The sequence below is a fragment of the Puma concolor genome, chromosome E2, assembly GCF_028749965.1.
Source record: "Puma concolor isolate L17-30 chromosome E2, mPumCon1.1.hap2, whole genome shotgun sequence".
Lineage (NCBI taxonomy): Eukaryota > Metazoa > Chordata > Mammalia > Carnivora > Felidae > Puma > Puma concolor.
Genome location: NC_141681.1, coordinates 57,584,778 through 57,612,472, shown reverse-complemented (window position 1 = coordinate 57,612,472; position 27,695 = coordinate 57,584,778). Strand labels below are relative to the sequence as shown.

The 27,695-nt window shown below is 40.1% G+C and overlaps 1 protein-coding gene and 1 pseudogene across 1 annotated transcript; both read left to right on the top strand.

Annotated features, from left to right (window-relative positions):
* Window positions 1-546: 546 nt before the first annotated feature.
* Window positions 547-27,695, top strand: LOC112850875 (uncharacterized; annotated as a pseudogene).
* On the top strand, window positions 13,525-16,856 carry LOC147573814 (KRAB domain-containing protein 5-like). Its single transcript, XM_086690607.1, has 3 exons — window positions 13,525-13,539; window positions 16,126-16,252; window positions 16,750-16,856. Exons 1-3 carry the CDS (start codon window positions 13,525-13,527, stop codon window positions 16,854-16,856), a joined length of 249 nt encoding a protein of 82 aa, XP_086546733.1.

The window sequence follows — 27,695 nt, the reverse complement described above, 5'->3', positions numbered from 1 at the left end:
AGACGTACTCATGACCCAGTATGGAATACACTACAGGTGTAGGACCTGTCAAGACGTCCAACACAATGTTGTATGTGCTTGCTGTTATCAGTCAATTTGCAAAAATAAAAGAGGCTTGAGCTAGGGGACCAATGCTTCAGCTCCTGGAAAGTCTCAGCCCTCTGCTTTCCAATTCTGTCATCACCGCACCTTTAGGACCTGTCTACAGTTACCTAGTCCATGCTAAAAATAATTATTTGAACCATTTCGAAAATAGGATTGCATTGACCTTTCCGTAAAATACTTGTGAAAATCATAGATTTAAAAATGAAGGAAAAAAGTGCTAAGTGGTTTCAATTTGAGAGGTCCTTCACCAAGGAGTCAAACCCACAATCCTACCAGAGCATTGTTAATGGAGACAGAACTGTACAATGCAGTGAATCTGAGAAAACAGTTTAACCAGGGTCAGCTGTTAACAATGTCTAAGGACTCATTTTCCAGACAATCATTATGAATCATTAAGGGGGTGATATTTATCAAAGCTCCAATCTTACTATATATAAAAGTATGCATATGGGAGAGAATCCCTATGAATATAATGAATGCAGGAAAGCTCTTAACCAGTCCTCCAACGATGACGATCATCAGAGGATTCATGTGGGGGAAAAAACCTCATCCAGATGTCATAAACCTGGGAACGTGTTTAGTCAGTCCTCAAGACTAAATATACAGAAGACAAATGGTACTGGTGAGAAAAGGTACATTTGTAAGGAATGTGGACAAACCTTTGACTGATACTCAACTGTCTCGTCATCAGCGAATACATACTGTTGAGAAACCTTACAAATGTGAAATATGTGGTTAAACCTTTATGGCTCACCACTAAATGGACATAGGCAAATCCATACTGGAGATAAACCCCTTAAGATACAGATGTTCATAATCCTTACACAAGCTCTAATTGAGGTTCCTGGGTAAACACCACCAACACTTGTGGGAAGAAAAAAAGTGTAGGTTTGAAAAGTGGTAAGCATTACATGAGTTAAAGAAACACCCTATTCATATCCTTCCAAAACCAAACTGAGGGAAAACCTTATTGTCATTCTTCCAAATACCACCAACCTAAAAACACTCAGTCACACCAGTGTGAGACTAATGTGACTAATGGTCACTTTGTGCAGGGTTTTTAGCTAGTTGATATTCAAAAATCTATTTCTGTGACTTGAGGGTTGGGGAAAAAAATAACACTAAATGACAATATGAGAAGGACTTATTTCCAGATTTTTATGTGTGTGGGAAATACTGTTGCAATGAAAGTCATGGTCCTTTACTGTAACCTGTAGACAGTAGTTCATCAAAACCAACTTGTACAGACTAATAAATCTTTTCTATAGTAATAAATCTTTTCTATAGTAAATGTTTTCTATAGTAAACCTCTTGCTATTATACACTGCATTTTTTTTCATTCATATGTTATTTAATTTACCTTATTATCTGGTATTTTAATCTCCAAGTAAGTTGTCCTTTCAGGCAGGTTACCATAATACCCCTCTGTAAGGTTTCTGCTATTAATTTTTGGGCAGTTTTTGTTTGTATAAAATTGCATTCAAAAATAAGGGCAAATACTGAATCCGATAAATCACTGTCTTTCCTTTGTTTCCACATCTCTATAAAAACTTTGGGGCGCCTGGGTGGCGCAGTCGGTTAAGCGTCCGACTTCAGCCAGGTCACGATCTCGCGGTCCGGGAGTTCGAGCCTGATGGCTCAGAGCCTGGAGCCTGTTTCCGATTCTGTGTCTCCCTCTCTCTCTGCCCCTCCCCCGTTCATGCTCTGTCTCTCTCTGTCCCAAAAATAAATAAACGTTGAAAAAAGAAAATTAAAAAAAAAAACTTTACCACTATCTTCTACAGAAGGAACATGTCTAACCATTTGTACAGACAAAAAAGTAGTCAGCTAACTCTTGAAAATATGAACGCGTACCAGTTCATCTTTTAACACCACACAGCACCACCTCTCATTTTGAGCACCGTTCCCACATGGTCTGAACACCTTGCCCACTCACAACGTGGGCATGAGACTCAGTAGGACACCTTTCCGTGCCTCTCTCAGCCCACTTTTGCACATGTGCATAAGACACTGATGCGATTCGGCCCTCATTGCCCCAGCCTTCACTTGTGGTAATGGCTCCCCACAGCACCTGCACAGATAGAGTTTTTGGCCAAATGCTGCACATGTGCGCAGAGGACTTCTGTGCACGCATGGCCCCTCTCAGGGCCAAAACCTGTAATCCTGTGCTCCTCCTTTTACTGGCCCAGGCCTCCAGAGCACCAGCCTTTAATCTCTTCTCAACCAAGCCCACACACCTGAGTTTACGTTTCAAACGTGAAGGGGTCACAGTCTCTGGCCAGACCAGTCCTCCCTCATACCAGTGTTATCACACCCAAAATTTTTGATGCTTCCTCTCGTTTCTGCCTTTGGTATTATCAAACTTCACACATGTGCACAAAGAGAATGCTGGTGAACCCATCAAGTTTGGCACCTCGCACAATGAAGGGGAGCCTGAGAAGGTAGGGAGCAGGGACCAGCCATTCAGGATCACCGTGCATGACATAAACGCTTAGGCGTCCATCAGTCCCGTCACTGGAGTGAACCTTCTGATGTTCCCGGATTACTGTTTCATACTTCAGGGCTAACATTCTGGGCATGGAGCTCAGGTGTCCTGGAATTTGCATCTGGAACAGTCCTCCTGTCTACAGGTGTGTGTGGAGCCTGACAGAATTATCCCTTCCGATTCTGTCGAAAAGTGACCTGTTTGAGGGGTGCCTGGGTGGCTCATTCTGTTAAGCGTCCAACTTCAGCTCAGGTCATGATCTTGAGGTCTGTGAGTTCAAGCCCCACATTGGGCTCTGTGCTGACAGCTCAGAGCCTGAAGCCTGCTTCTGATCCTGTGTCTCCCTCTCTGCCCCTCTCCTGCTCATTTTGGGGCTCTCTCTGTCTCTCAAAAATGAATAAATGTTAAAAAAAATTTTTTAAGTTACCTGTTCCACCACGAAATTGACCTCTATGGCCCTGGTGCCAGTCCCTGATCCTCCCTTCTCAGAACAGCTCATAGAACAGAGTTCCTAGCAGCTCCACCTCCTGGATAGCCCATTGATATCCACACTTTCCTAAGGCTCAGACTCAGATAAAGGATTGTAAAGAACTTACAATTTGGTGAGTACATTTCATCTTTCTGTTTCAAACAGTGCTTGCAATGTAACACATAGCATCCCACCTTCCACTCCTGCAATGTCCACTGATTTTCAACACATTAAAATAGACCAAATACATAAATGCAAATGATTGATGCATCAAATTTCCCTCAGAGTTCTACCCTACCCTTTGTGTCTCCCATCTGCTCTCTATATTTGTGCCTCCACATCCGACATGGTCTTCAAGAGTACTGATATTACAAGAGAAGAGAAACAATCTCTACTCCCAAGAAGGCTCACCCAGGATCCAACCCTCCTGGAAAAATGGACATAGTGTACACAATTCCCAGGGTTTTAGGAAGATTAACTCACACAATATACGTAAGATTCCCAGGCCAACTTCTTCAACGTTTTTATTTATTTTTGGGACAGAGAGAGACAGAGCATGAACGGGGGAGGGGCAGAGAGAGAGGGAGACACAGAATCGGAAACAGGCTCCAGGCTCCGAGCCATCAGCCCAGAGCCCGACGCGGGGCTCGAACTCACGGACCGCGAGATCGTGACCTGGCCGAAGCCGGACGCTTAACCGACTGCGCCACCCAGGCGCCCCTTTTTTTTTTAATTTTTTTTTTTTCAACGTTTTTATTTACAGGCCAACTTCTTGAACACAGCGCATCCTCATACACTTGGAGCATGTAGAAGATACTCAATAAACATCCCCTTTGTGGATGAGTACACATGTGTACCCCAAAGAGCCATGTTCAGACCCCACTGCCTTATCCTTTCCTTTCCCAATTTGCAGGGTGTGAGCAGAGAATGCCATCTTTTTTAAAGCAGTTAGTAGTCTTCACTGAAAACGGCAGTATTTGTGTTCAGATAGGATGGTTGGGTATAACGGATTCAGGTGTGCTCTTCTGCTCTCTCTAGTGCTACTGGAAATAAAGTCTGGGGACAGCAACCTCACTGCTTGTGAAAAGTAAAAATTAATGGGGGTACCTGGGTGGCTTAGTCAGTTAAGTGGCTGACTTTGGCTCAGGTCACAATCTCACTGGTTCCTGAATTTGAGCCCTGCATCGGGCTCTTTGCTGCCAGCTCAGAGTCTAGAGCCTGCTTCAGATTCAGTGTCTCCCTCTCTCTGCCCCTCCTCCACTCACACTCTCACTTTCAAAAATAAACATTAAAAAAATAAAGAACAAATTAATGACCTTCATCTAGACCTAAGGAGTCAGGATACCTGAATGTGGGGCTCCAGAGTCTGTTTTTAATGGGAACCTCAAGTGATTTGTGTATACATGGAATTTTGACAAGCAATGTTTAAAATGCCATTCTCAGCTTTGGCTTCATAGTGGGATCCCCTGTGTAGTTTTTTTTCAACTCCCATCTCTAGTGTCCCAACCCCAAAGATTCTGGCACTTAGTCCTTGATGGAGCCTAGTATTAATTAGGTGTTAATGAAGTGGCCCCATTATTCCACTGTGCAGCCAATGTAAATGATGAGGCTCCCAGTACATTTAAGAGCACAGAGTACTGGGTTTGGTCAATGGGGAAGCCTATCTGGATAGGGTTGCACTGTATAAGATTTCATAGGGGAGCATCAATCCACCTGACATTCCTGATGTTGTACCAGCCTTTGTGTCTGTCTCCAGGAGACAAGTGCACCCATAACTTGGACAGGAGTAAATTACATTGAGGCCTTCACTTAGAATCTCTCTATGTGTACAGATTTTCACGTGCTCCCAAAACCAATGGAAAAGCAAACATCACATAGTCCCTCAGTGGCCATGGGTGGCTTTTGGATTTCACTGTGAATGTCATAGAAGATGATGATGGAGCAATGTTCCAATGGAACAGAGGGTAAACCTAAGAGGATGTAGGAGCATGGCAAGAGGGAGACAGGAGAGATCCCTCTGTGACCACCAGCAAAATAAACCTAGGTTTCCAGAATCATTCCATTCAATCGGAGTTTCCCAAACCACATTTTAAGGTTGAGTTATCTCCTTTGACTTTGGTCCCTCACCTGTGTCATCTGCTTCATTCATTCCCACTTACCTTGGGTGTATGGTTACTGTCTCCCTTCTCTTCATCTGCCAGGGCTCTTTCCTTTTTCAAGGAACTTGATCAGATCCACTCTGGAGATAGCAAGATGTGCAAAAAGGTACATGACCCTGGCTGGAAAATCTACAATTTCAAATCCAGCACTATCCTCAGTAAGATGTTACATTACAGAACGATATAGAACTCATTTCTCCAAATGTTGTTTCCTGATGGCCTCTTTAGAACACTTAGGAAGCCTTTTCAAAGTTCAGCCACTTAACTCCGCCTCAAAGTACTATTGCATAAAAAATAAGGACTAGATATCAGATTTTAAAATGTGGGCAACAGAATCCTATGCCATTTAGTTTCTAGAATTATCACTAATCTACAGTGATGCTTACAGAGAACCTCAGGGAAGAAGAAGGTTAAGTCAAGATCAAACATCATTAATCCTTCCTTACACCAACAAATACCTGATTATTTCATTGAAATTATGTCATTTGTGCCAAGTTACATTTGTGCCAAGGATTTTAAAACCTATTCACAAATAGTAAGTATATGATGCTTGTTTCCTTTTGCTGAAAATAAAAAGAAGTAATGATGGAGAATACATCTGTTATACTGTGCAAAATAAAATTGCATCTCAAGAGATCAAGGTTTCCTATCAATGAAACCTTTATCTGCAAGGGCCAGGATCTCCTGTAAACAAAGGTGAGAAACTTCATTTTCAGGGGTATCCATCAGAGAGACCCTAATCCATGTGAACAATATTAACATCAGCTGTAATGAGACAAATTGTTATCAGTGGCCTCATGCATGTAGAAGGACTCACCATTGTTGTGATGGAGTTTCCGAAGGACAAAACAAACAAACAAAAACACCACAAATCATAATAGGATACCAATCATGAAAATATAGAAGGTTTTTGCAAATTTCAAGCCACAGATTCCTCCCATGTCCTATAGTATTCAATCCATTTTATTTATTTTTTATTTATTTATATATGAAATTTATTGTCAAATTGGTTTCCATACAACACCCAGTGCTCATCCCAAAAGGTGCCCTCCTCAGTACCCATCACCCACCCTCTCCTCCCTCCCACCCCCCATCAACCCTTAGTTTGTTCTCAGTTCTCAACAGTCTCTTATGCTTTGGCTCTCTCCCACTCTAACCTCTTTTTTTTTTGTTCCCCTCCCCCATGGGTTTCTCTTAAGTTTCTCAGGATCCACATAAGAGTGAAACCATATGGTATCTGTCTTTCTCTGTATGGCTTATTTCACTTAGCATCACACTCTCCAGTTCCATCCACGTTGCTACAAAAGGCCATATTTCATTTTTTCTCATTGCCACGTAGTACTCCATTGTGTATATAAACCACAATTTCTTTATCCATTCATCAGTTGATGGACATTTAGGCTCTTTCCATAATTTGGCTATTGTTGAGAGTGCTGCTATGAACATTGGGGTCAATCCATTTTAAATAGTAAGCCTTTGAAACAATCTAGACAAGAAGGCTTTTTTTTTTTTTTTTTTTTTCCAGAACGCTGACTTATTCTGGGCCAAATAGCCATCTGATCTGTTTGTTCATGTTCTTTTGGTTTTATATTTATTTTGAATGTGAGAGAGTGAACAGCATAAGGGGAAAGGGAGGAAGAGAGAAGTTGTGCTGACAGCAACCTGTCACAGGGCTTGAACTCCAACCTGTGACATCATGACCTGAGCTGAAACAAAGAGTCTAATGCCTAAATGACTGAGCCACCCATGAGCCCCTGTTTGTTCATGTTTTTAATCCAGTTTACATAGACTCATGTCATACCCAGACACAACCTAAATATTGTATAATATCATCCTTCACTGGGGTCCCAAAACACGACCCATCTCCCAACAGAATCTTGGGTATCAACACATCTCCATATTGATCTGTCGCAGAGGGAATTATTTCAAAGTTCCAAGTCATGAATTCATGGCAGGAATTTTTCATGCTGTATAGAAAGCCTGGTTGTAGAGAATAGAGAGAAGGCCTGGGAACATAATTTAGGAATGTCCTAAAGAGCTGAATTTGACTGTCATGAAAGGAATAAATACTGGTCCAAAACAAATTTGTTAGGCAGGACCATCAGAGATAGAGAGGTAAATGTTTGCAATTTCTAAATGCATAGCATTTCAGTAAGAAATGAGGACACAGTCCCTGAGCTAAGTCAAGACCAAATTTACCTGAGAAGCAGTAATTTCTTCCTCCCTGTCTGCTCTTGAGTGCTTTCTGGGGTGATGGCATGTGGAGAAATCACACCTGTAGACCTTTAAAGGCCTCAACACAGCCTCTTCACCTGCACTCATCATCTCAAAGTGCAGAAAGGGCTGCCCCCTCTTTGACTTTGTCACAGGAAAGATTCAGAAAAATGGAGCTCTTGCGTGGACACTTAACCTGTGAGTTTCTCCTTCCCAATTTCAGATGTCCTGCCCTCCCACAGATAGTCACACATCCTACCACAGCTCCAGGAACATGGACTGCACTGTCCTGCCCCTTCCAAATCCACACCAAACAGACTGTCATCGCCTCTTCTATTGAAAGGCAGATGCAGCCCTCCCAAATATGCCTGCGAATCCTCATGCTTCACCCTGGCCTCACCTGAGAATCACCTGGAGCTCATAGTTAAAGCAGCACCGATGCTCTCACCTTGACCAATAGACTCTGGCAGAGGACACAGATGATGCTTGTTCTTAAAATTCACCATGGGATTTTTATTGTAAACCCAGGCTGATAAGCAATTTTGTGCTTCAAGTTTTAATGTGAATGTGAATCATGTGGTGTTTTAAGTCCCATAGAAGAAATGGTGATTCTTCAGGCTCGGAATGGGGTCTGTGAACTGGCATCTTTCACCAATTCCTTGTTAGTGCTGTTACTCCCCAAGAGTCATGTTTAGTGGCACTACACTAGAGAATGCAGGCACAGCACACCTGAGCCCCCCACAGCCACCATCTGACTCAACACAAACAACTCCTGCTGAGTTCCCAGGCAAGAGTTTACCACTTACTTTCCACTGTTGTGAGTTTACTGTTTTTCCCAGCAAAGACCACTATCACCATCCTGCAGAACAACATGCTTTCACAGCACTTTAAAGTTTACTGAGATAAGGCTCTAGAATGCACTAATGTGTGAGCCAGTCTCTATTTGGAAAACAACACGTATAAATCAATTACTGCAATGTGGATCAAACACTAACTTCCTGTTTACAAGGAAGTTGTGATGCACCATGTAAGGAACTTCACATACATGATGTGATTTAATCCCCATAATATCCTGCAAGTGGCCACTAGATGTCCCACAATAACCGTGAAGATGTAGATACTGTGTCTGACCCATTTGCTATCTTCTGTTTCCCTATTGATTGAAAAAGAACATTTGCATATCATAGGAGTGAAATATGGATGAATTGAAAAATGCAGAAAGGAAGGTTAGATTTGAAGTTCAGAGAGTTTTCATTATTGTGTGTGACTTTTATTTAAACTATCAAAGGCTATGACATCCCCTCATTTCAAATTATAGGGTTAGGTTTTGTTGTTTTGTTTGTTTTGTTTTGTTTTGTTTCAGTAAAGCATATATAGGCTGACCCCTAAAAGAGAAGTTTGGAATCCAATTTCAGCAATAACCAGCAGAATCCAAGAAATCCTCATAATTAGTGCTTAGTCTTAGGTTTGGACTTACACAGGATGCCTCAAAGTCTAGCTGGATCCAATTCTAGTCCTTGTCAGGACTGTAGGTGCCTTAAATATCTAACCTAAGTGAGAGCAAGCTGCAATTATTTTTTGGAGACTTAATGTCTCTTCAAGGGCAAAAGTTTCAACAGGTAGAAGATGTCTTCAGTGAACAAGCTTGAGAAGGGAGCAGAGAAGCAAATCATGTATACAATGTAACAAAGGAGAGGCTACAGAAAACTTTATGTCATTCAAAACAGCCTTTAAGGTTTGTGACCAATAGGCTGGGTACTCTGTGTAACCCTGAGGATTACTGAGCAGGTGTATTGCCGTTCCTTCCAAGTGAAGGCAAAAAGATACTGGCTATCCTTATCAACTGGAATACTTAAAAATGTACTGCATAGGTCCATTTCAGTGAAAAATTTGCTTTCAGTGGGAATCAATGTCACTAGGTGTGCAAGGATTGGAAACAACAGGATGCCAACAGATAAAAATGTTATTTGTTGCTCATGGGTCCTAGACAAACCTCCATCCTAAGGCTTTGGTTTTTCTCACAGGTAAAATCAGGATGTTACAAGGACTAGGTTAGGGCATAAGGAGGCTCTGGGCCTTGTAATACTCTATCATGGGCTTGATGCCTGATGGACTTCTTTATTTATAGGGTAATGATTAATTCCAGACAGAGATTTTGAGGGATCTATTTGAGTTTTGATGGGAGGTGCACTGTGGATTACACCAATATCAGTTGACCATTTTCCTCATAAAGAGGATGGTAGCTGATCCAATAGGAATAAGTGATCAGTACTCCTGCCCTTAGCTAAAGTGCCATCAGAGACAGAGCATAGAAAACATGTTGAAGGGCCATTTATTTCCTCCTTTATTCCAACTGTGGTTACTACTGTCAAATTGTAGAATTATTTTCCCCTTTTAGGAAAAAGAATTCTGGCATGACATTTCGCCAAGAAACCTCAGCCCATTAAGTTAATTGGGGTAGATGAACTAAGGAGAATAGGGTTTGTAATGCTCTTAGGGTCCAGACACAAGGCAATAGGTTCCAAAACAGGGACATGCTGTGTTTTATTAGAGACCTATATTATTGAAACTGTTTTAGTGCTCTGAGACAGGGGCTGGCTGCTTGATAGCAGTGGGCTTGAGCACTGAGAGGGTAGCTTAGGTGTCAGTAAGGACAGAGACAGGTTTATTCCCAATGGGGAGAGTAGTTTCCCCAAGCCAATTGAGAGGGAGGATTCAGAACAGCCCCTATAGTTCCTTGGAGCCCTGCCATTGGGAACTAGGAAGACATTAAAAAGGTTGGCTAAAGAGCTGAAGGTGTCTGAGGCTCTTCAATTTGTAGCCCTCTTTTTCCCCCAGTGTCCTGGTTCCTTACAGCAATTGCAGAGCCAAGGCTTCCAGTTTTGGTTAGGGGCATTCATTTGTTGGATTTGAATACTGAAAAATTTTAGCCATCTTTTCTCTAGGTGATTTCTCCAGGGTGTGAGCAATCTGGTTTGCCAGGTTAATTAAATCAGGAGTGGAGATAGTGACCCATTCCATCCTGGTCATTTTCACAAAAAGGGAAACATTCTGGATCAGTCCATTAATGAACACAGTTAAATGCTACATGGGTGGATTCAACATCTAAGGACCAGAACTTTTTTTTTTTTAAGAGAAGTTGGAGTTGATTGTAATCATTATGAAGAGATTCTTCAGGCTTCTGTGTACAGGCTGAATTTTGTTCTGATTGGGACAGAATTGGGAAAAGCCATTATAATTGATCAGTGGGGTTTTCCAGAGACTTTCCTAGCATCATGCCAAAAGGCAGGGGTCTGTTTCTTTAGATCCTGTTCATGATATTCCCACTGGGCTAGTTTTATCCAATGTTTGGCCTGGTCCTCACCAATAAGCATGTGGGCTAATTGATATAAATCTGAGAAGCCAGCCAGGTGATGTTGAATAACTATGTTAAAGTCATCAGCAAACCTGTGGGTTCCTCATTCACTTTAAAGAAATCTTTATGGCTCAAAGTTCAGCCTTACTCCAGGGAGGATAAGAATTTTTGGGTCCCCTCATATCTTCAGAAGACTAATATTAAAGGGGCCTGTGTTAATATGATCAGGAAAGGAGGAAGCAGAAGGTGATTCACAGGAAAAGGAAGGTACAGCAAAGGGATAGAATGAGAGTGGAGATTAGGAAGGGAGAAAACAGGAAGATGGCACTGGATTTGGGGCCTGAGCACAAGCTGACTTCCTAGTGTCTATTGAGAAAGAAGATTGGGGAGTGGACGAAGAGGCCTCAGAAGACCTTATTTTGTCTTTGTAATTGTTTGTTTACCTTATTTATTTGAAAAGGTCTTGTATCAGGTCAAGTCCAATGCAAGCCAACTGACTACACAAAATGGTTGCCAAGTAACACCATCATGGAGTACTTAAGCTAAACTGTCTACAGTACTCCTACATAGTTTGTAATATAACCATCTTGTTGTCCCAGGAGCTACAAGGAGGAGAAAACATGGCAATAAATAAACTGTGGGAAGTAGAACCACACATTATTTAAAGTCTGAGGCTACTGAGAAAACATATTACTACTTCTATTACGCCATTCTGTTACCAAATAGGTGGTAGATACTATCTGTGATCTACATTCTGAAATAAGGTAAGGTAAGATAATATACGTTGCAGGATAATACACCATTCATTACATATCAGTGTTAACACATTCAAAACCATTATGTTCTAATCATTAAAATACACGAAGATCACAAATAAACTAAGTGCTGCATTTTAAATCCATTATGTGATCCTTGTTCAAAATACAGATTACAAGCATTCAAGAAGTGTTCTTTTCTGGTATAATGACCTATGAATAATAATTTCAATAATTTCAGGCCTCAAATAATTAAGAAATGTCATATACAATCATATGACCTTATAAAAAAGATATCTGGGGCGCCTGGGTGGCGCAGTCGGTTAAGCGTCCGACTTCAACCAGGTCAAGATCTCACGGTCCGTGAGTTCAAGCCCCGCGTCGGGCTCTGGGCTGATGGCTCAGAGCCTGGAGCCTGTTTCCGATTCTGTGTCTCCCTCTCTCTCTGCCCCTCCCCCGTTCATGCTCTGTCTCTCTCTGTCCCAAAAATAAATAAACGTTGAAAAAAAATTTAAAAAAAAAAAAAAAAAAAAAAAAAAAAAAAAAAAAAGATATCTTCTACAGATATCTGGGAAGATTTCTTCATGTGAAACACATGCACTATTATTCTCTACTTCTGTGTACTGCTTTTTTTTTTTTTAAAGTGTTTATTTCTTTTTGAGTGGGAGACAGAGAGAGAGAGGCAGCAGGGGAGGGGTAGAGAGACAGGGAGACAGAGAATCCCAAGCAGGCTCTGCTCTGTCCGTGTTTTCAGGGTGCTACCAGCATCTTGAAGAAAAGCTAAAGAGGGAGGAGGGGAGATTTGAGGAAGAAATGAAAAGTGATAGTTTATTTAAAAAAATTTTTTTTGATACTTAGTTTAATATGTAGCTCACTAATGTTTTAATGCAGTCATTTTGATTTCTGCTCAACTTAATGTTTTTAAGTGGTTTCAATTTGAGTCACCAGCACAACTGGAGTAAGACCACTTCATATTTATAGTGAGAAACCACTCAATAGTTTCTAGAGTGGCTAACATAAAGAAGAAGGATAACACCAATTCTCAGTTGAAAATGTTGAGAAATTACAATTCTCATATATTGCTGATGGGAGTGTAAAAAGTAGATTCACTTTGGAAAACTGTGTGTCAGTTACTTATGGAAATAAGCATTTTGTCACCCAAAACATATCTTTGGCCTAAGGATGATTGTAGGCTGTTATTTTAAAGAAATGGATAAAGGAAAAGCTCTGAAGCCCAGTATAAGTTTCTTATGAAAAACATATTTGCATATATAAGGGAAAACTCCATTTGTAAAGGTGTCTCCCCCTTTGTAGCAGAAAGAGGGAAAATGTACAAATGTTGAGAAACTCTGATCAGTGGAGAAAGCATGGATTTTAATCTGGACAACAACCATAGCTTTGGTTCATGTGGTTTGCTTGGTCACTTCCCCAAATGCTTCCCTATAGGTTCACGTGTGGAGTTTCAAAAATCATCATTGCTGCTGCCCTCCCCCTCAGAATCCATCAATTGGTGAGGGTGGAAACAACAGTGCTGTCTTAATTAAGTTCTCCAGGTGATTCTAAGTGAGGCCAGGGTTAAGCAGGAAGGCTTTCCATTAATTTAAGAGAGTTGAGTCCAGGCTTTGGCTCAAGGAGAGGCACCTAGTTCTCTACAGGAGTCTGGGAGGGTCAGGTCCATGTAGCACATTCTTCCTATTCTGTAGCAAAATTTGTGGTTGTCTGTGGGAGGGGAGGCCCCCTGAAGGCAGAGAAGGAAAAGTCAGGAGATTGGTCCCCAAGTAAGAGCTCATAGTTGCTGAAAAGCTCAAGACACAAGGGACTGGAAAGTTGGGCCTTTTCTGCATTTAAAAGTCTTGCCTATGGGCAAGCAGTATACTAGTGGAGAGGCTGTGTAGGCCTTGAGACCATAGTCTCCTGATGCAGCTGTGATTTCTCCACAAATATCCTCAGAAGGAAGTCTAGAGCATGAGGTGAAAGAAGAGATGGCCAGTTCTCAGGTAAGCCTGGTATCCCAGGTGAGAGTCCTTGTCTTCTTTTTCTCCTGAAATTCCGTGCATTTAGAAGTTGAAAATGTTGATTTCTCTACTTCTGATGTTTCTATCTCATGTTTTCACCTAATTTTGAAAACCTTCACAAAAATGATACTCAAGGTTAGGTCTTTAGAACACTCCTCTCCTACAACCCAGAATCTTCTCTCTCTTCTCCCCAACCTGGCTGCCAATAGGGCATCAACAGTTGTCACTTTGAATTAAAGTCTTGCATGTATTGTAAATATTCCCTTTGTGACAGATCTGCAGGGGAAGTCAATGAGTCCAAGATTCTTACTGCTGATGAGATCTGGTCCTGGGATTCCAGTCAAGGAAAACAGCTCATATTTGGTCCCATCTGGATGCTTTATCAGCTCTGTGTAAGACAGTATTAAGAAAATGCATAAATAGGGGTTCCTGGGTGACTCTGTTGGTTAAGCTTTGACTCAAATCATGACCTGGGATCTCCCGGTTTTGCAGATTCAAGCCCTGTAACTGGTTCCATGCTGTGGTGTGGAGCCTGCTTGGAATTCTCTCTCTCTCTGCCCCTCCACCCCCTCCCTGATTCAATGAAAAAAATTAAAAAAGAAAAGAAATCTACAAATAAACACAGTGGATATGAGGCCCAGAATAACTTGGAAAGTTCACTACTATTATTACTACTAATAATAATGGGTAGCTTGCTCTTTAGAATGTGAAAAAGATACTCTCTTTAAAATATACTAGAGGGGTGCCTATGTGGCTCAGTTAAGCAACCAACATTGGTTTAGGTCATGATGTCACAGTCCATGAGTTTGAGCCGCACAGCGGGGTCTGAGCTGATAGTGCAGAGCTTCCTTGGGATTCTTTGTCTCTCTCCCTCTCCCTATGACCCCAACTTGACACTCCCTCTCAAAATAAGTAAATGAACAAAAATAAATGAATAAAATATACTAGATATTGCAGGACATGGAAACTATATGTGGTTGAAGGTTGTATAAATCCATTGTATTCTCAAAATTTCGTGTATGTTCTGACTTAATGTTTGGTGACCACAAGAACACACCAGTGGTAATGTGCCTTCGGTGTGTCTTAGGCACTGATATTAATTTGTTTCCTTAAAGCTGATGTTACCTTCTTTTATTTGGCTTGTTGCTCTCTGCCAGATTCCTCCACTATAAAGTTCATATTATCCCTCTTACCATTCCTAAGGATCTTAGATGGAATTACTAATGATGTGCACAAACCATCACATTTACACTGGAAACTTCTTTCCTCTCAATTTCTCTTGCTTGTAGTTTCACATGAGGAGACCAAAGGCAAAAGAAATGTAGATAAAATGAAATTTCCTTCAACTTGCAGCCCATTAATAAATATTTGGGACAGGGAGAGTATGACATTCCTCAAGGAATTCACAACTGCCTTAGTGTTAATATTTGCTACAGGTAAAAAACAACTTTAGGTTGATAATAGCCAGACCTCCAGGATCCTGTGTCTTCTTTAACATGTGAAAATTGCTTCAGAAACTTCCTTTATCTCTGCCTCTCAACTTAAAACTATATAAGCAATGGCTTTTCACTAAAAGAGTGCTGGTCTTTCTTACCACATATCCTACCCATGCTTTAATAAATACATCTCTTTGCACCAAAAATGTTTCAAGAATACTTTCTGACCCTTCGCTCCCAGCCCACATCACATCAGTTTCTATTGGACAATGAATGCTTTCACCTTGGTGTAGTAGAGATACTGACTTCTGGGAGTGGACGTTCTAAATCAGACCTCCATTCTGTGGGTTTTTATTTTATTCCACACTCAGGTCATAGAAATATCCTCCTATTTACTTCTTTACATTTTCAGACAAAAAACAAGAATCACATAAATAACATATTTGAGGGTCTTAAAACCCAGAAATATAATAGAGTCATAACTAAAAACTACACCAGGTGGGGTTGTCACAGAAAGGAAACTTGCTTTGCAGCCAGTAAGGAGATGACAGGGAATAACTTCCAAAGCAGAGACACAGAGAGAAAAAGGGAATGGGCTCCTTTTTTTAGGGTTAGAGTGGATATTTAGGAAGAGGGGTCTTGCCATCTTTTGTAGAGCTGGGTATAAGGCCACACATTCACCTTAAGACAATAGTTCTATACCTACTTTGTCTCTTATTTAAATGAGGTTTGTCTTCCTCCTTGGGTGGAGATTTTAGTATTGTAATGAGGTATGTGTAATTGCCTGTCACTCCTTGGGTTACTGTTTGGTCCATCTGCATAGGTGTGAGGCAGGGGTTAAGCTCAAATTGGGCCTGCCCAAGCTCTTCCTCAGGATAGTCATTATCTTTCGCTGCATAGTTTCTGTTTCCACCAGAGGTCACTATGCCCATGGGGTCTTTTGCCTGAAGTAAAAGATAAGATGGAAAGAAGAGGTTAAGTAAAATGTAGGACTAAGTTCAGTGGGTACAAGCAGGTAAGCAGTAAAGATCAGGTGCTGGGGTCTAGCTGGTGACATTAACTCCCTTTTTCATCTTGGGTACCATTATGAATGCAGCCTATGGCCACTTGGTAACTGTCATTTTTATTGCAGGGACTGTTGACCTTCAGGGATGTGGCCATAGAATTCTCTCAGGAAGAGTGGGGATTCCTGAACCACAGTCAGTGGGCACTGTACAGGGATGTGATGTTAGAGACCTATGGACACCTCCTCTTCTTGGGTGAGGATAACTCCTTCCAGACTTCCCAAACCACACTCAGGGGTTTGTTCCTTCCTTTGAAGACTGTCTCTTGGAAAATTCCTCTTTGCATGGCTGGGATTCAGTTCCCTGTAGTAAGGGAAAGAAGTAGGGGTTTGTAGATATAGAGAAAAATTTTCCTGATGTTTCCTTTTCAGTTTTAGATTTCCCTTCCTTAGGATAACATCATCATTTCTGTAGATTAGTGGCCATTCTAAATATTGAGTGACATAAAATAGTACTGCCCACAGCTTAAACTTCAATTTCCAATCCTTATTATTATATCTAGTACCTGGAAGTTCAGTTCAAGATATGAACTTGGGAAATCCCTCCTGTGTGTTCTTAAAGGATCTGTTGGGCTACAGCATTTGGGAAATCATTTTCTTGAATTCCAAAATGTCCTCTCTTCTCTACTGAGCACAATAGTCGATCAAAGGTTAGAATTCCCAGCGATTTTCTATTCTTTTTTTCTAAAACAGGTCTTGTTGTGTCTAAGCCAGACCTGGTCATCTTTTTGGAGCAAAAGAAGTCTTGGAATGTGAAGGGAAAGGAGACAGTAGCCACACACCCAGATAGATGGGAATGAATGAAGCAGATGACAGAGGTGAGGTCCAAATGTGAAGGAGGAAGATAAACCTTAAAATGTGGTTCAGGCAGCTCTCCTTGAAAGGAAATAGTTTGAGAAACCTAATTTGTTTGTTTGTTTGTTTGTTTGTTTGTTTGTTTTCCTCCCCCTCACATAGGGACATCTTCTAACCAATATTACCATGCTCTTATGTTCCCTAAGGATTCTCCTTCAGCTCCAATGATGGCTCTTCACATCTGTGTGACAGCCAAAGGATTCCCCTTGGGGTGCAAAAGTCTCCATAATCTGAGATCTTCTCCATTGTTTTGAGGCCCCTGGAGGAAATCTCTGTATTTTTGAGGAACTGTATGCTAAGCCCTTTCTAAGTTCTATTTTTGCCTCATATGAGACAGATGTCAGTGTAATGGTGTGCATATTGGGTTTTGGTGCAGAAATCCTGAGAACACTGGAGACAGATACCACATGTTTTCCGGTTTATGCTTTCCAATGTTACACAGGCTTTAATCTTGTTTTTTTTTTTTTTCTTAATTTTTAAAAATATTTATTTATTTTGGAGAGTGAAAGAGAGAGAGAGAGCATGAGCAGGGAAGGGACAGAGAGAGGGAGACACAGAATCTGAAGCAGGCTCCAGACCCCAACTTGTCAGCACAGAGCCCAACGTGGGGCTTGAACTCATGAACTGTAAGATCATGACTCGAGCCAAAGTCAGACACTTAACTGACTGAGCCACCCAGGTGCCCCTACAGAGAATTTGATCTTAATCAAACAAAATTAAGAGTAATTTAATCTGATAACAAAGTACCTCTCTAAAATGAGAAAATCTAATCTATTACTTCATTTCAAAAGCTCATGCCAAAGGGGACCTAGAACTTTTAGAACTCAGAACTTGCTGCCTATAGTAAAGTCTCAATTTTTTTTGCTTTATTTTTATTATTTAAAAATTTTTTTTAAATTAAATTCTAGTTAACATACAGTGGAAAATTTGTTTCTGCAGTAGAATTCAGTGATTTATCACTTACTTACAACACTTAGTGCTCGTCATAAGACATGCCCTCAATTTCCATCACCCTTCTAGCCCATGCTCTACCCACCTCCCTCCTTCACCCTTGAGTTTGTTCTCTATCATTAAGAGTATCTAATGGTTTGTTTCTCTCTCTCTTTTTCCCTCCTTCCGTATGTTCACCTGTTATGTTTCCTAAATTCCACATATGAGTGAAATTCTATGGCATTTGTCTTTCTCTGAGTGACCCGACTAGGCATAGTACACTCTAGCTCCACCCATGTCATTGCAAATGACAAGATTTCATTCTTTTGGTGACTGAGTAATGTTCCATTGTATGTATATACTACATCTCCTTTATCCATTCATTAGTCGATTGACAAGTAAGTTCTTTCATGAACCCCGCTCATGTTCATGACCATGTGCACTCTCTCTCACTCTCCCAAAATAAATGGATGACTTAAAAAATAAAATTGGGGGCGCCTGGGTGGCTTGGTCGGTTAAGTGTCCGACTTCGGCTCAGGTCATGATCTCACAGTCCGTGGGTTTGAGCCTTGCGTCGGGCTCTGTGCTGACAGCTCAGAGCCTGGAGCCTGTTTCAGATTCTCTGTCTCCCTCTCTCTCTGCCCCTCCCCTGTTCGTGCTCTGTCTCCCTCGGTCTCAAAAATAAATAAAGTTAAAAAATTTTTTTTAATAAAAAATAAAATTGATGTGTTGTGTGATTACTGTGGTGACTGAGGTTTTGTAGTCTTTTTCTTTTTTTTCTCCAACAAATTTGCTAACAAATTGAAAAAATATTCTGAAAATGTTGTATGTGCTTTCTTTTTGTTTGCTTGCACAAGTTATTTCTTCACATGGATTAACATCATCATGATCTTGGAGAAGATTTCTGTCATTTCTCTCCATCTTTTCTTGCCTCTACTGATGTTTAGCAGTCTCCCAGGACCACACCCTCAATGTCAGGTTTGATGTCAAAAACCTTCCATGGGCCTTTTTGCTTAGAAGAAAGATGATTCCTATATTTCCATAGCAGAATGGCCTCTAGGGTCTTGGCAATAGCAGTAATCTTGTTAAGGGCTGTCATTGGAAACTTGGCAAATTTATAGCTGTTTTCCAATGATGTCTGTCTTTGCCGCATTGGGTGTGCATTGAGTTGTACAGATTTTATTGCCAAACAAGTGATGATAGTCAAGACATTGGTCATTGTCTCTAAAGGAGTCCCACCAACAGTGACAGCTTTTGGGTGAAAAGATGTCTGCCATGGTTTTTGGATGCACATTTCTTTGGTATGTCTACAGAGTGGCCAGGGGTTTGTCCACTGGTTGGTGAACATCTCTGCCCTAATCCTCTGCCCTAGTTCTTTTGTGTTTCCCAATGCTCAGCCCTTTTATTGTATTGAACCATGATTCCACTGTATCCAGGACATGTTTTGTCCAGGTAAGCAGTTCAAAATTCTCTCGTCTCATCAGATTCATATAAATTGTATGCTTTTGCACAGTTTACTTGCTTCTTCACCCAGCTCCCATAGAAAGTTCACTACAGAAATTTAAGGTAGATCCTCATGGGTATTGAGATTTCTTTACCAGGTTTAAATCAGGAAAAACCCAAAGGGACATTGCAGAAGTGAACATTTCAGGTCACTGATTCTTCTGCATTGTACCCTGCTGATCATAGCCTTGGAAAATGTTTTGTGACATAAATGGAATAGAATTTATTGCAGACCCTGTGTCAGATTAATGAGGTTTTTTTTTAATTTTTTTTAACGTTTATTTATTTTTGAGACAGAGAGAGACAGAGCATGAACGGGGAAGGGGCAGAGAGAGAGGGAGACACAGAATCGAAAGCAGGCTCCAGGCTCTGAGCCATCAGCCCAGAGCCCGACGCGGGGCTCGAACTCACAGACCGCGAGATCGTGACCTGAGCTGAAGTCTGACACTTAACCGACTGAGCCACCCAGGTGCCCCAGATTAATGAGTTTTTGACGAGATGATGTACACATGGAAAAATTAGGCAGGGGCCAAATCACGGTCAAACTGCATTCTGGATATTTTTAGGAGATGATTTTCTATGGGTTTCTGTTTCTCCATGTATTGTGGATATAGAGGCATTGAAATTTTTATTCTAATTGTGTTTCCATTGATATTTGCGTATAAAAACCTTTTGGAATATTGTGATAGTATCTTGCTCCTGGGTATAGGACAGATTTGCTTATTGGACAGGAAAACAGAGATGTTTCTGACAATGGCAAAGTTTCAAGCAGATATTGTAGATGATCTTTTAAGATATTAAGATCCTTAAGATCTTTAAGATGATCCTTTAAGATATTTCCTATGCTCAGAGTCTCACAGGTGGGACACAGACCCACTGCATGTGCAGCATCTGCCTGTATGAATTGTGGGTATAGGGCTGGCAAGTGAAATTAGTGTGATCAAGATGTTTATGGTGTTTGCTGTGTCATGAGCCATAAGATCCTTGGACTTTGGTCTAGGAGTCTCCTGTCTTCTGCCAGGATTGGAAAATTGTTACAGGTCAACTTGTTACACTATAGAATGTGTGTAATCTTAGAATTTTATAGTTCTTGAGATTTTCTGTGGACTTTCTTCAAAACAAAATAGATATTTCTAGGTCTGTTTCTGCTTTTTTGTTCATTCATTTTGCTAATTAGATTATACATATAAACAAAATCACATGGCATTGTTTTTCTCTGACTGATTTCACATAGCATAGTACCTTCTACATCTATCCATATTGTCCCAACATTGGCAAGAAACAACAAAAAAAGTAGAAACAGACCCATATACAATGAACAGCCCATTGGTTACCAGAGTGAAACAGGGCGGGAGGATGAGCAAAATTGGTAATAGGGAATGGGAAGTACAGGCTTACCATTATGGAATTAATAAGTCATGGGACAAAGCTACTGCATCAGGAATACATTCAGTGCTATCATACTAGCGTTTTGTGATGACACATGGTAGCTACACTGTGGTGAGCATAGCAGGACCTATAGAATTGTCAATCACTTTGTGGCACACCTGAATTAATGTACCATTTTATACCAAGTATACTTTAAAAAAAATTGCTACATCTTCAGAGAGCACAAATGGGGGAGGGTCAAAGAGAGAGGGAGAGAGAGAATCCCAAGCAGGCTCCACACTGTCCATGCAGAGCCCAGTGCAGGGCTCATGAACTGTGAGATCATGACTTGAGCTGAAACCTGGGGTCAGATGTTTAACTGACGGAGCCACCCAGCCACCTCTCAAGTATACTTTAATGGAAAGAGAGAAAATATAAAGTAGATACAGATATGCATATACATATACAGGTTCAACTACTTTCTAAGAAGTTGCCTGTAAGGAAAGCTAACCTACTCTCCAAATCCAGCTCATCCTAGGTGTTAATAGTAGAATGTAAACTTAGGAAAGCAAATTTCTCTGTAACCCAGAGGAGAAAAAGGTAACTTGCTGGAGAAAGAGAGGACACGGAGGAGAGAAGAGTGTGCCTAGCATGGTGGACAAGTGAATAGGAAGACACAGAATAGCCTGGAGTCCTCAGAGTCTGGCAGCCCAGGAGATACATGGAAGAACAATAATTTCTGTGAGAGCTTCTTAAATTGTTTTCCCTGCAGTGCTCTCTCTCCTCTGTCACCATTAAAGTGTATGTAATAATGGCCACATGTCTCATGATGGCTTTTCTGTATAAGTGGATTCTTCTGGGAAAACCTGAAAGTGCAACAGATTTTTCTGTCCATGCTCCTATCAGGTAGGGTCAGTTTTTAGGAGGACACCTGAGTTGAAAACAGAAGAGATTCTGCAGCATGAAGCAGTGGGAATGAGTAAAAGTACAGGGAAAACTTGATATTTTTAAAGGTTATGGAATCAGGGGCAGGGGGGCAAGCTAAGAAATCCAGCACTGTAACCAGAGGATATTTTACCTGCGTAACTTGTCAGAGAGGGAGCTATTTGCAAGAATGTTTGACATGGTAACTGGAAGAAGGAGAAATAAAAGTGGTTCATCAAATTTACCATGCAAGGGTGGAGTCAGGTTGAAAGAGAAGTGAAGGGAGGGAAGGACTCCAGACTGACCTCTTTTGTTCGCAACCCCTTGATTAAGAACCCTTTGAAACTTCATCTTCTGTGATGCAGGCTTGGATTTCTAGGATGGACATACATTCTGGAGGTTTGACTGCTCAGAAGTGGCAGTGTGCTTCAAATTATGAGGTATTTAGGAGGGGAAATTCTTTTTTTTTTTTTTTTTTAATTTTTAAAATGTTTATTTATTTTTGAGAGAGAGTGAGTGAGCTTGAAACAGGCTCCAGGCTTCGCACTGTTAGCACAGAGCCCGACGTGGGGCTCAAACTCAGGAACTGTGAGATCATTACCTGAGCCAAGTCAGGTGCTTAACCATCTGAGCCACCCAGGTGCCCCGTTGTGTTTTTTCAATACCCTTAGTACCTTGACTAAACTCAAACTGGATTCCATGCAGGCTTGATTCAATCTCTTGGTTCCCATTTGAGGTGTGCTTCTTTCTTCTATTTTTTTCTTTTCTTTTACTACTAGAAAGGAATGAATTTTTACCATTCTTTGGTTAAACCTAAGAGACCAATGAAATAAGGGAGCCATAGATTGACCCCTGGTATTAAATGAACTTTGCCTGTTACCCTTCTACTTTACTAGATGAATAACCTTTGTACAGAGAGATACCTTGCTATGGGCACACTCAGGAAAGAAGGAAAAACATCATCCTAGGAGCTCCTGTGTGGCTCAGTCAGTTGGCCATCTGAATATTAATTTCAGCTCAGGTCACGATCTCATGGTTTGTGAGTTCAAGCCACTTGTCAGGCTTGAGATGCCTGCTTGAGATGATCTGTTTCCCTCTCTCTCCTTCTCTTTGCCCTCACCATCCTCTCTCTCTCTCTCTCAAAATAAATAAATAAACTTAAAAAAAGAGAGAGATGGGGCGCCTGGGTGGCTCAGTTGGTTGAGCATCCAACTTCAGCTCAGGTCATGATCTCACAGTTCGTGGGTTCGAGCCCCGCATCAGGCTCTGTGCTGATGGCTCAGAGCCTGGAGCCTGCTTCAGATTCTGTATCTCCCTCTCTCTCTGCCCTTCCCCCACTCATGCTCTGTCCCTCTCTGTCTCAAAAATAAATAAAATTTAAAAAAATTAAAAATAAAAAAGAGAGAGGAGAACAAACCTCCTCCATGACAGAAAATAATTGGACAGGACATGGGTCAGTGTGAGGATTAGGACTTCTATCAACACTCCCAGTATATCTGTGTTTTGGTGGAGAAATCCCACAAAGTTTTAGGAACCCTAGGGGACATTATTAAGTGAGGGAAGTGCACCTACAAGAGATCAGAGTTCCACAGTTTTTGTACATGAGTTAACCTGTCATATCAGTGTTTCTGGACCAAGTCTTTGTGATTGGGCTGATGGGAATGCAAAGAGGAGCCTGTGAAAGCTTCTGATCACACATGAAAGACAAAGCTGAAGTGCACTAATACAGATTACAGAGCATGAGCACTTTATTTGTCTTGGTATTTGAATAACACAGATATTTTCATGTTTGCAGGTAGATTATGATTTACCTACTCTTTTCTGGGCATTTATTTCACAGCAGTTATTATGTGTCCTTGGAAGAACGTTAGGCACCTGACCCCAATGTGCACCATCACAGGTTTATGTGCTTTATACCCTCCTCTGCTCTCTGCTGGATCCCTACACTATAAGGTTATTATCCCCACCCCACCCCCCACCACCATTTATCAGTAAGTACCTTGGAAGGATTCACTCATCTCATTTCATGTGCTCCTTCCCTCCTATGGTTCACTTTGTAGACTGCTTTGGAAAATAAAGCGTCTCTCCTGTGTTCACTGGAGATAATGGTGTTAGAAGTAGAGATTGTAAATTAGGGCTCCGTCCTGCTAGTTTCCATTTTATTCTGTACTCTGTCACTGGTATACTCTTCCTTATAACTTCTCTGTGGTTGCAGAGGAAAAAAAGACATGCATCATATATATTCTACTAAGCTTAAATTTGTAAAATATAACTCACCACAAAAGATGAACGAGGGGAAAAAAAAGTTCAATGTTATCAGAGACTCACAAACAGTAGGTATTCCAGTTATATCAGTGTGTGTTTTTTCCCTGTGGCATGTTTGCAAGACACAAAAAACCTTCCTCCACACATAGATTTACAAGTTGTATGGCACCTAAAACATTTCTTAGTTTGAATCACAATAAAAAGTTTTTACTTTATCATGTTTATTCTTTTTTTTATTTATTTGTAATTTTTGCGTTTTGTGTTTTATCCTCATTTACGTCATATGTTCTGTGGTATAATTGTGTTTGAACTACCATTTTCACTTTGAAATCTGTTCTGTACCTTCTTATAGGATTGCAGTCTTTGTGTTCCTCTTAGATGAATTCACAGTCACAGATTTACAATCTGTGGTAAAACTCATGCTATACTATTACTGAAATTTTGCCAAGATATTTTTTGAAAGATGAAAAACAATTCTATTGTTCTCCTACATTACTGTGTATTTATGGGTACATTTATGAAAAACTGTCAGAATGGTATGTAGTAAATGTTCATCAAGAATTGTTTCTGTTCTTGGTGTTAGAGTTCATAATTTCCACAGTATTCTTTAAGGTCAAAGTCATTTATGATTTCTTCTCTTTTTTAAATTTCATTTTTGGAATTTAAAAGTGTGGGTCTTGAACCCACGATGTAGGCATCGCACAGAAGCTTGTGAAAAATGTGGAAACTCAGACCCTACCCAGAAATCCAAATCAGAATATGAATTTTAGCAAGATCTTTAGTTGGTTGTCATACACACTAACATTGGAGAAGAATGTCTGGCTCACCATCTCTTTTCCATAATTCTATGCCTGTCTTTATGTCTATAGTACATTATTTTGATAACTATCGATTTGTAGTATGCTTTCAATCATGACATGTGGTGCCAACAATGTACATTTTCAGGATTATTTTGGGTGTGTGTTATCCTGTGACATGAATATGAATGTTATGGTGGGTTTTGATCCTTCTGCCAAAAATGACGTTGGGATTTTGATACTTTCAATGTTATGTTATTGTTTATTCTGATATCTCAGTTGTTTGTTTCTGATTTTTCTTTCTGATTTCTTTCCTCTACTAAATTTAAGCTACGTTTTTTTTTTTAATCTGCTTCCTTGTGGTGTAATGTTGTTTATTTGAACTATTTTTCATAACTCAAGCATTTATAACATTAAAAAAATATTGAAAATGGAAAGGTGGGTAGGAAAAATTGGCAAAAATTAAAAATACAAGTGACGATTAAAAAAACAATATAAAAATAAGGATTCTTTAGGATTTTTTATAGACCATGTCATCTGTGAATAAGGATACTTTTTCTACTGGTTCCTTTAATGTACTTTTATTGCATAACTGTTCTGACTAGAATACCCAGTATTATGTTGAACAAAAGTGATGAAGGCACTTCATAACCTTGTTTCTGATAGGACAAGATTTCAGTCTTACTATTGAATATGTTAGATTTCAGGTCTTTGTACATATATGGACTTTACTAGGTAGTGGTAGTTTCCTTCTATTCCTACTATTGAGTGTTTTTAATCCTGAAATGGTAGCCTATATGCTTGCATTCTTGTTTGGCATGAATTAATGGGATGTCATGTTTGATCTTCATTCTGTTAAGGTGCAGTCTTAAATTGATAGTTTTCCATATGTTGAAACACCCTTGAATTCCAGGAAGAATTCCCACTTGATTATGTGGTAACATGGTGAAAGTGCTTTTGATTCAGTTTGCTTTGCTTTATTTTGGGCTTTCCATGAATATTCCCCACAGATAGTAGTTTGTACTCTTCTTTACTTGTAATGTCTTCTTTTGCTTTGATAACCTGTTAATGCTGGTGTCACAGAGAGTGTGTTCACAAACTCTCTTCTCTTCACTGCTTGGAAATGTTTGAGGAGATTTGAAGAACGCTTTCATTAAGTGTTTGTATGAGTTATCCAGTGAATCCATTGGCACGCGAATTTTAATTGTTGGGCATTTTTTAAATTAATTTTCAATGTACGTAGTAGTTGTAGCTCCGTTGAGATAGCTAAAAATATTTCTTCTTGATGGGGTCCAGGCAGGTTTTATCATTTTTGAAATTTATACCCCCTTTTCAGTATCTGTTTCTTGGCACACAATTATCCATTGTCACCTCTTAAAATGATTCTTATTTCTATGCTGTCTATTATACTGTTTCATTTGTCCATGTCTGATTTTAGTTGGTCTTCTCTCCTTCATTCTTACTTGATTTGGTTATAGGTCTGTCCAATTTGTTGGGCTTTTCTGAAAACCAACTCTTCCTACTGTCGATATTTTCCTGTTTACTATGTCCTATTTTGTTCATTTCTGTTTTATTTTTAAATTTCCTTCTTCTGGTAATTTGGGATCATATGGTACTTTCCCTGATTATTGGAGGAATAGGAACATGATGTGTGCTATAGCATGACAATACTACAGAACTATCTGTGAGCATTGCGTACAACTCTATGTGTCCATGGAGGAATGAAGTCCTGATGATTCCTTCTCAGCCATCTTGCTGAAGTTCTCTGAGATGAATATTGCATATTAGAAATCTTCATTATATTCATCTGAGAGGATTAAGTGGAATGATTTTACTATTCTCTTATTTGTTATCTTTCAGCTGTCTTGAACTGGTACTCAGGGCTTTCTGCCAAAGATGTGCATAGAAGCTTCTTTCCAAAAAGTGGCAGGGGATAGATACAAACATAGTGCCTTGAGAATGTACACTTAATGATGTTGTTGATCACTTAATGTTGGTGATCATCAGAGGATTCTTGTAGGAAAAAAGCCCATACGCATGCAATGAACCTGGGAACATGTTTAGTCAGTCATCAAGACTAAATATAAATAAGACAAACCATACTGGGCAGAAAGGTTACATTTGTAAGGAATGTGGCAAAGCCTTTAAGTGGCACTCAACACTAATTCAACATCAACAAATGCATACTGGAGAGAAACCTTACAAATGTAAAGAATGTGGTAAAACCTTTAAGTATGGCTCATCACTAAATGGACATAAGGGAATCCATACTGGGGAGAAGCTCTACTAATGTAAAGACCGTGGCAAGGTCTTTAACAACCGCTCAAGACTTACTCAACATCATAGAATTCATACTAAAGACAAACATTACAAATGTGAATAATGTGGCAAGGTCTTTAAGAGCCACTCAATCCTTACTCAACATCATAGAATTCATACTGGAGAGAAAACTTACCAATGTGAAGAATGTGGCAAGGCATTCATCCAGCATTCAACCCTAACAAAACATCACAGAATTCATACTAGAGAGAAACCTTGCAAATGTGAAGAATGTGTCAAGGCCTTTAACCAGCAGTCATATCTTACTCAACATCATAGGATTCATGGCGGAGAGAAACCTTACCAATGTAATGAATGTGGCAAGGCCTTTACCTGGCACTCAATTCTTACTCAACATCACAGAATTCATACTAGAGAGAAACCTTACAAATATAAGGACTGTTGCAAGGACTTTAAGAAGTAATCACACCTTATTCAACCTAACAGAATTCACACTCGAGAGAAGGTTTACCAATGTAAAGAATGTGACAAGATCTGTAATCACTGTTCATCCTTTATTCATTATCACAGATTCTGTACTGGAGCAAACCTTACAAAGTTAAAGAAAGTGAGAAAACTTTTAAGAACCATTCATCCCTTACTTCACATTGGAAGATTTATACTGGAGAATAACCATAGAATTCTAAAGAATGTAGCAAGGCCTTTAAGCAATGCTAA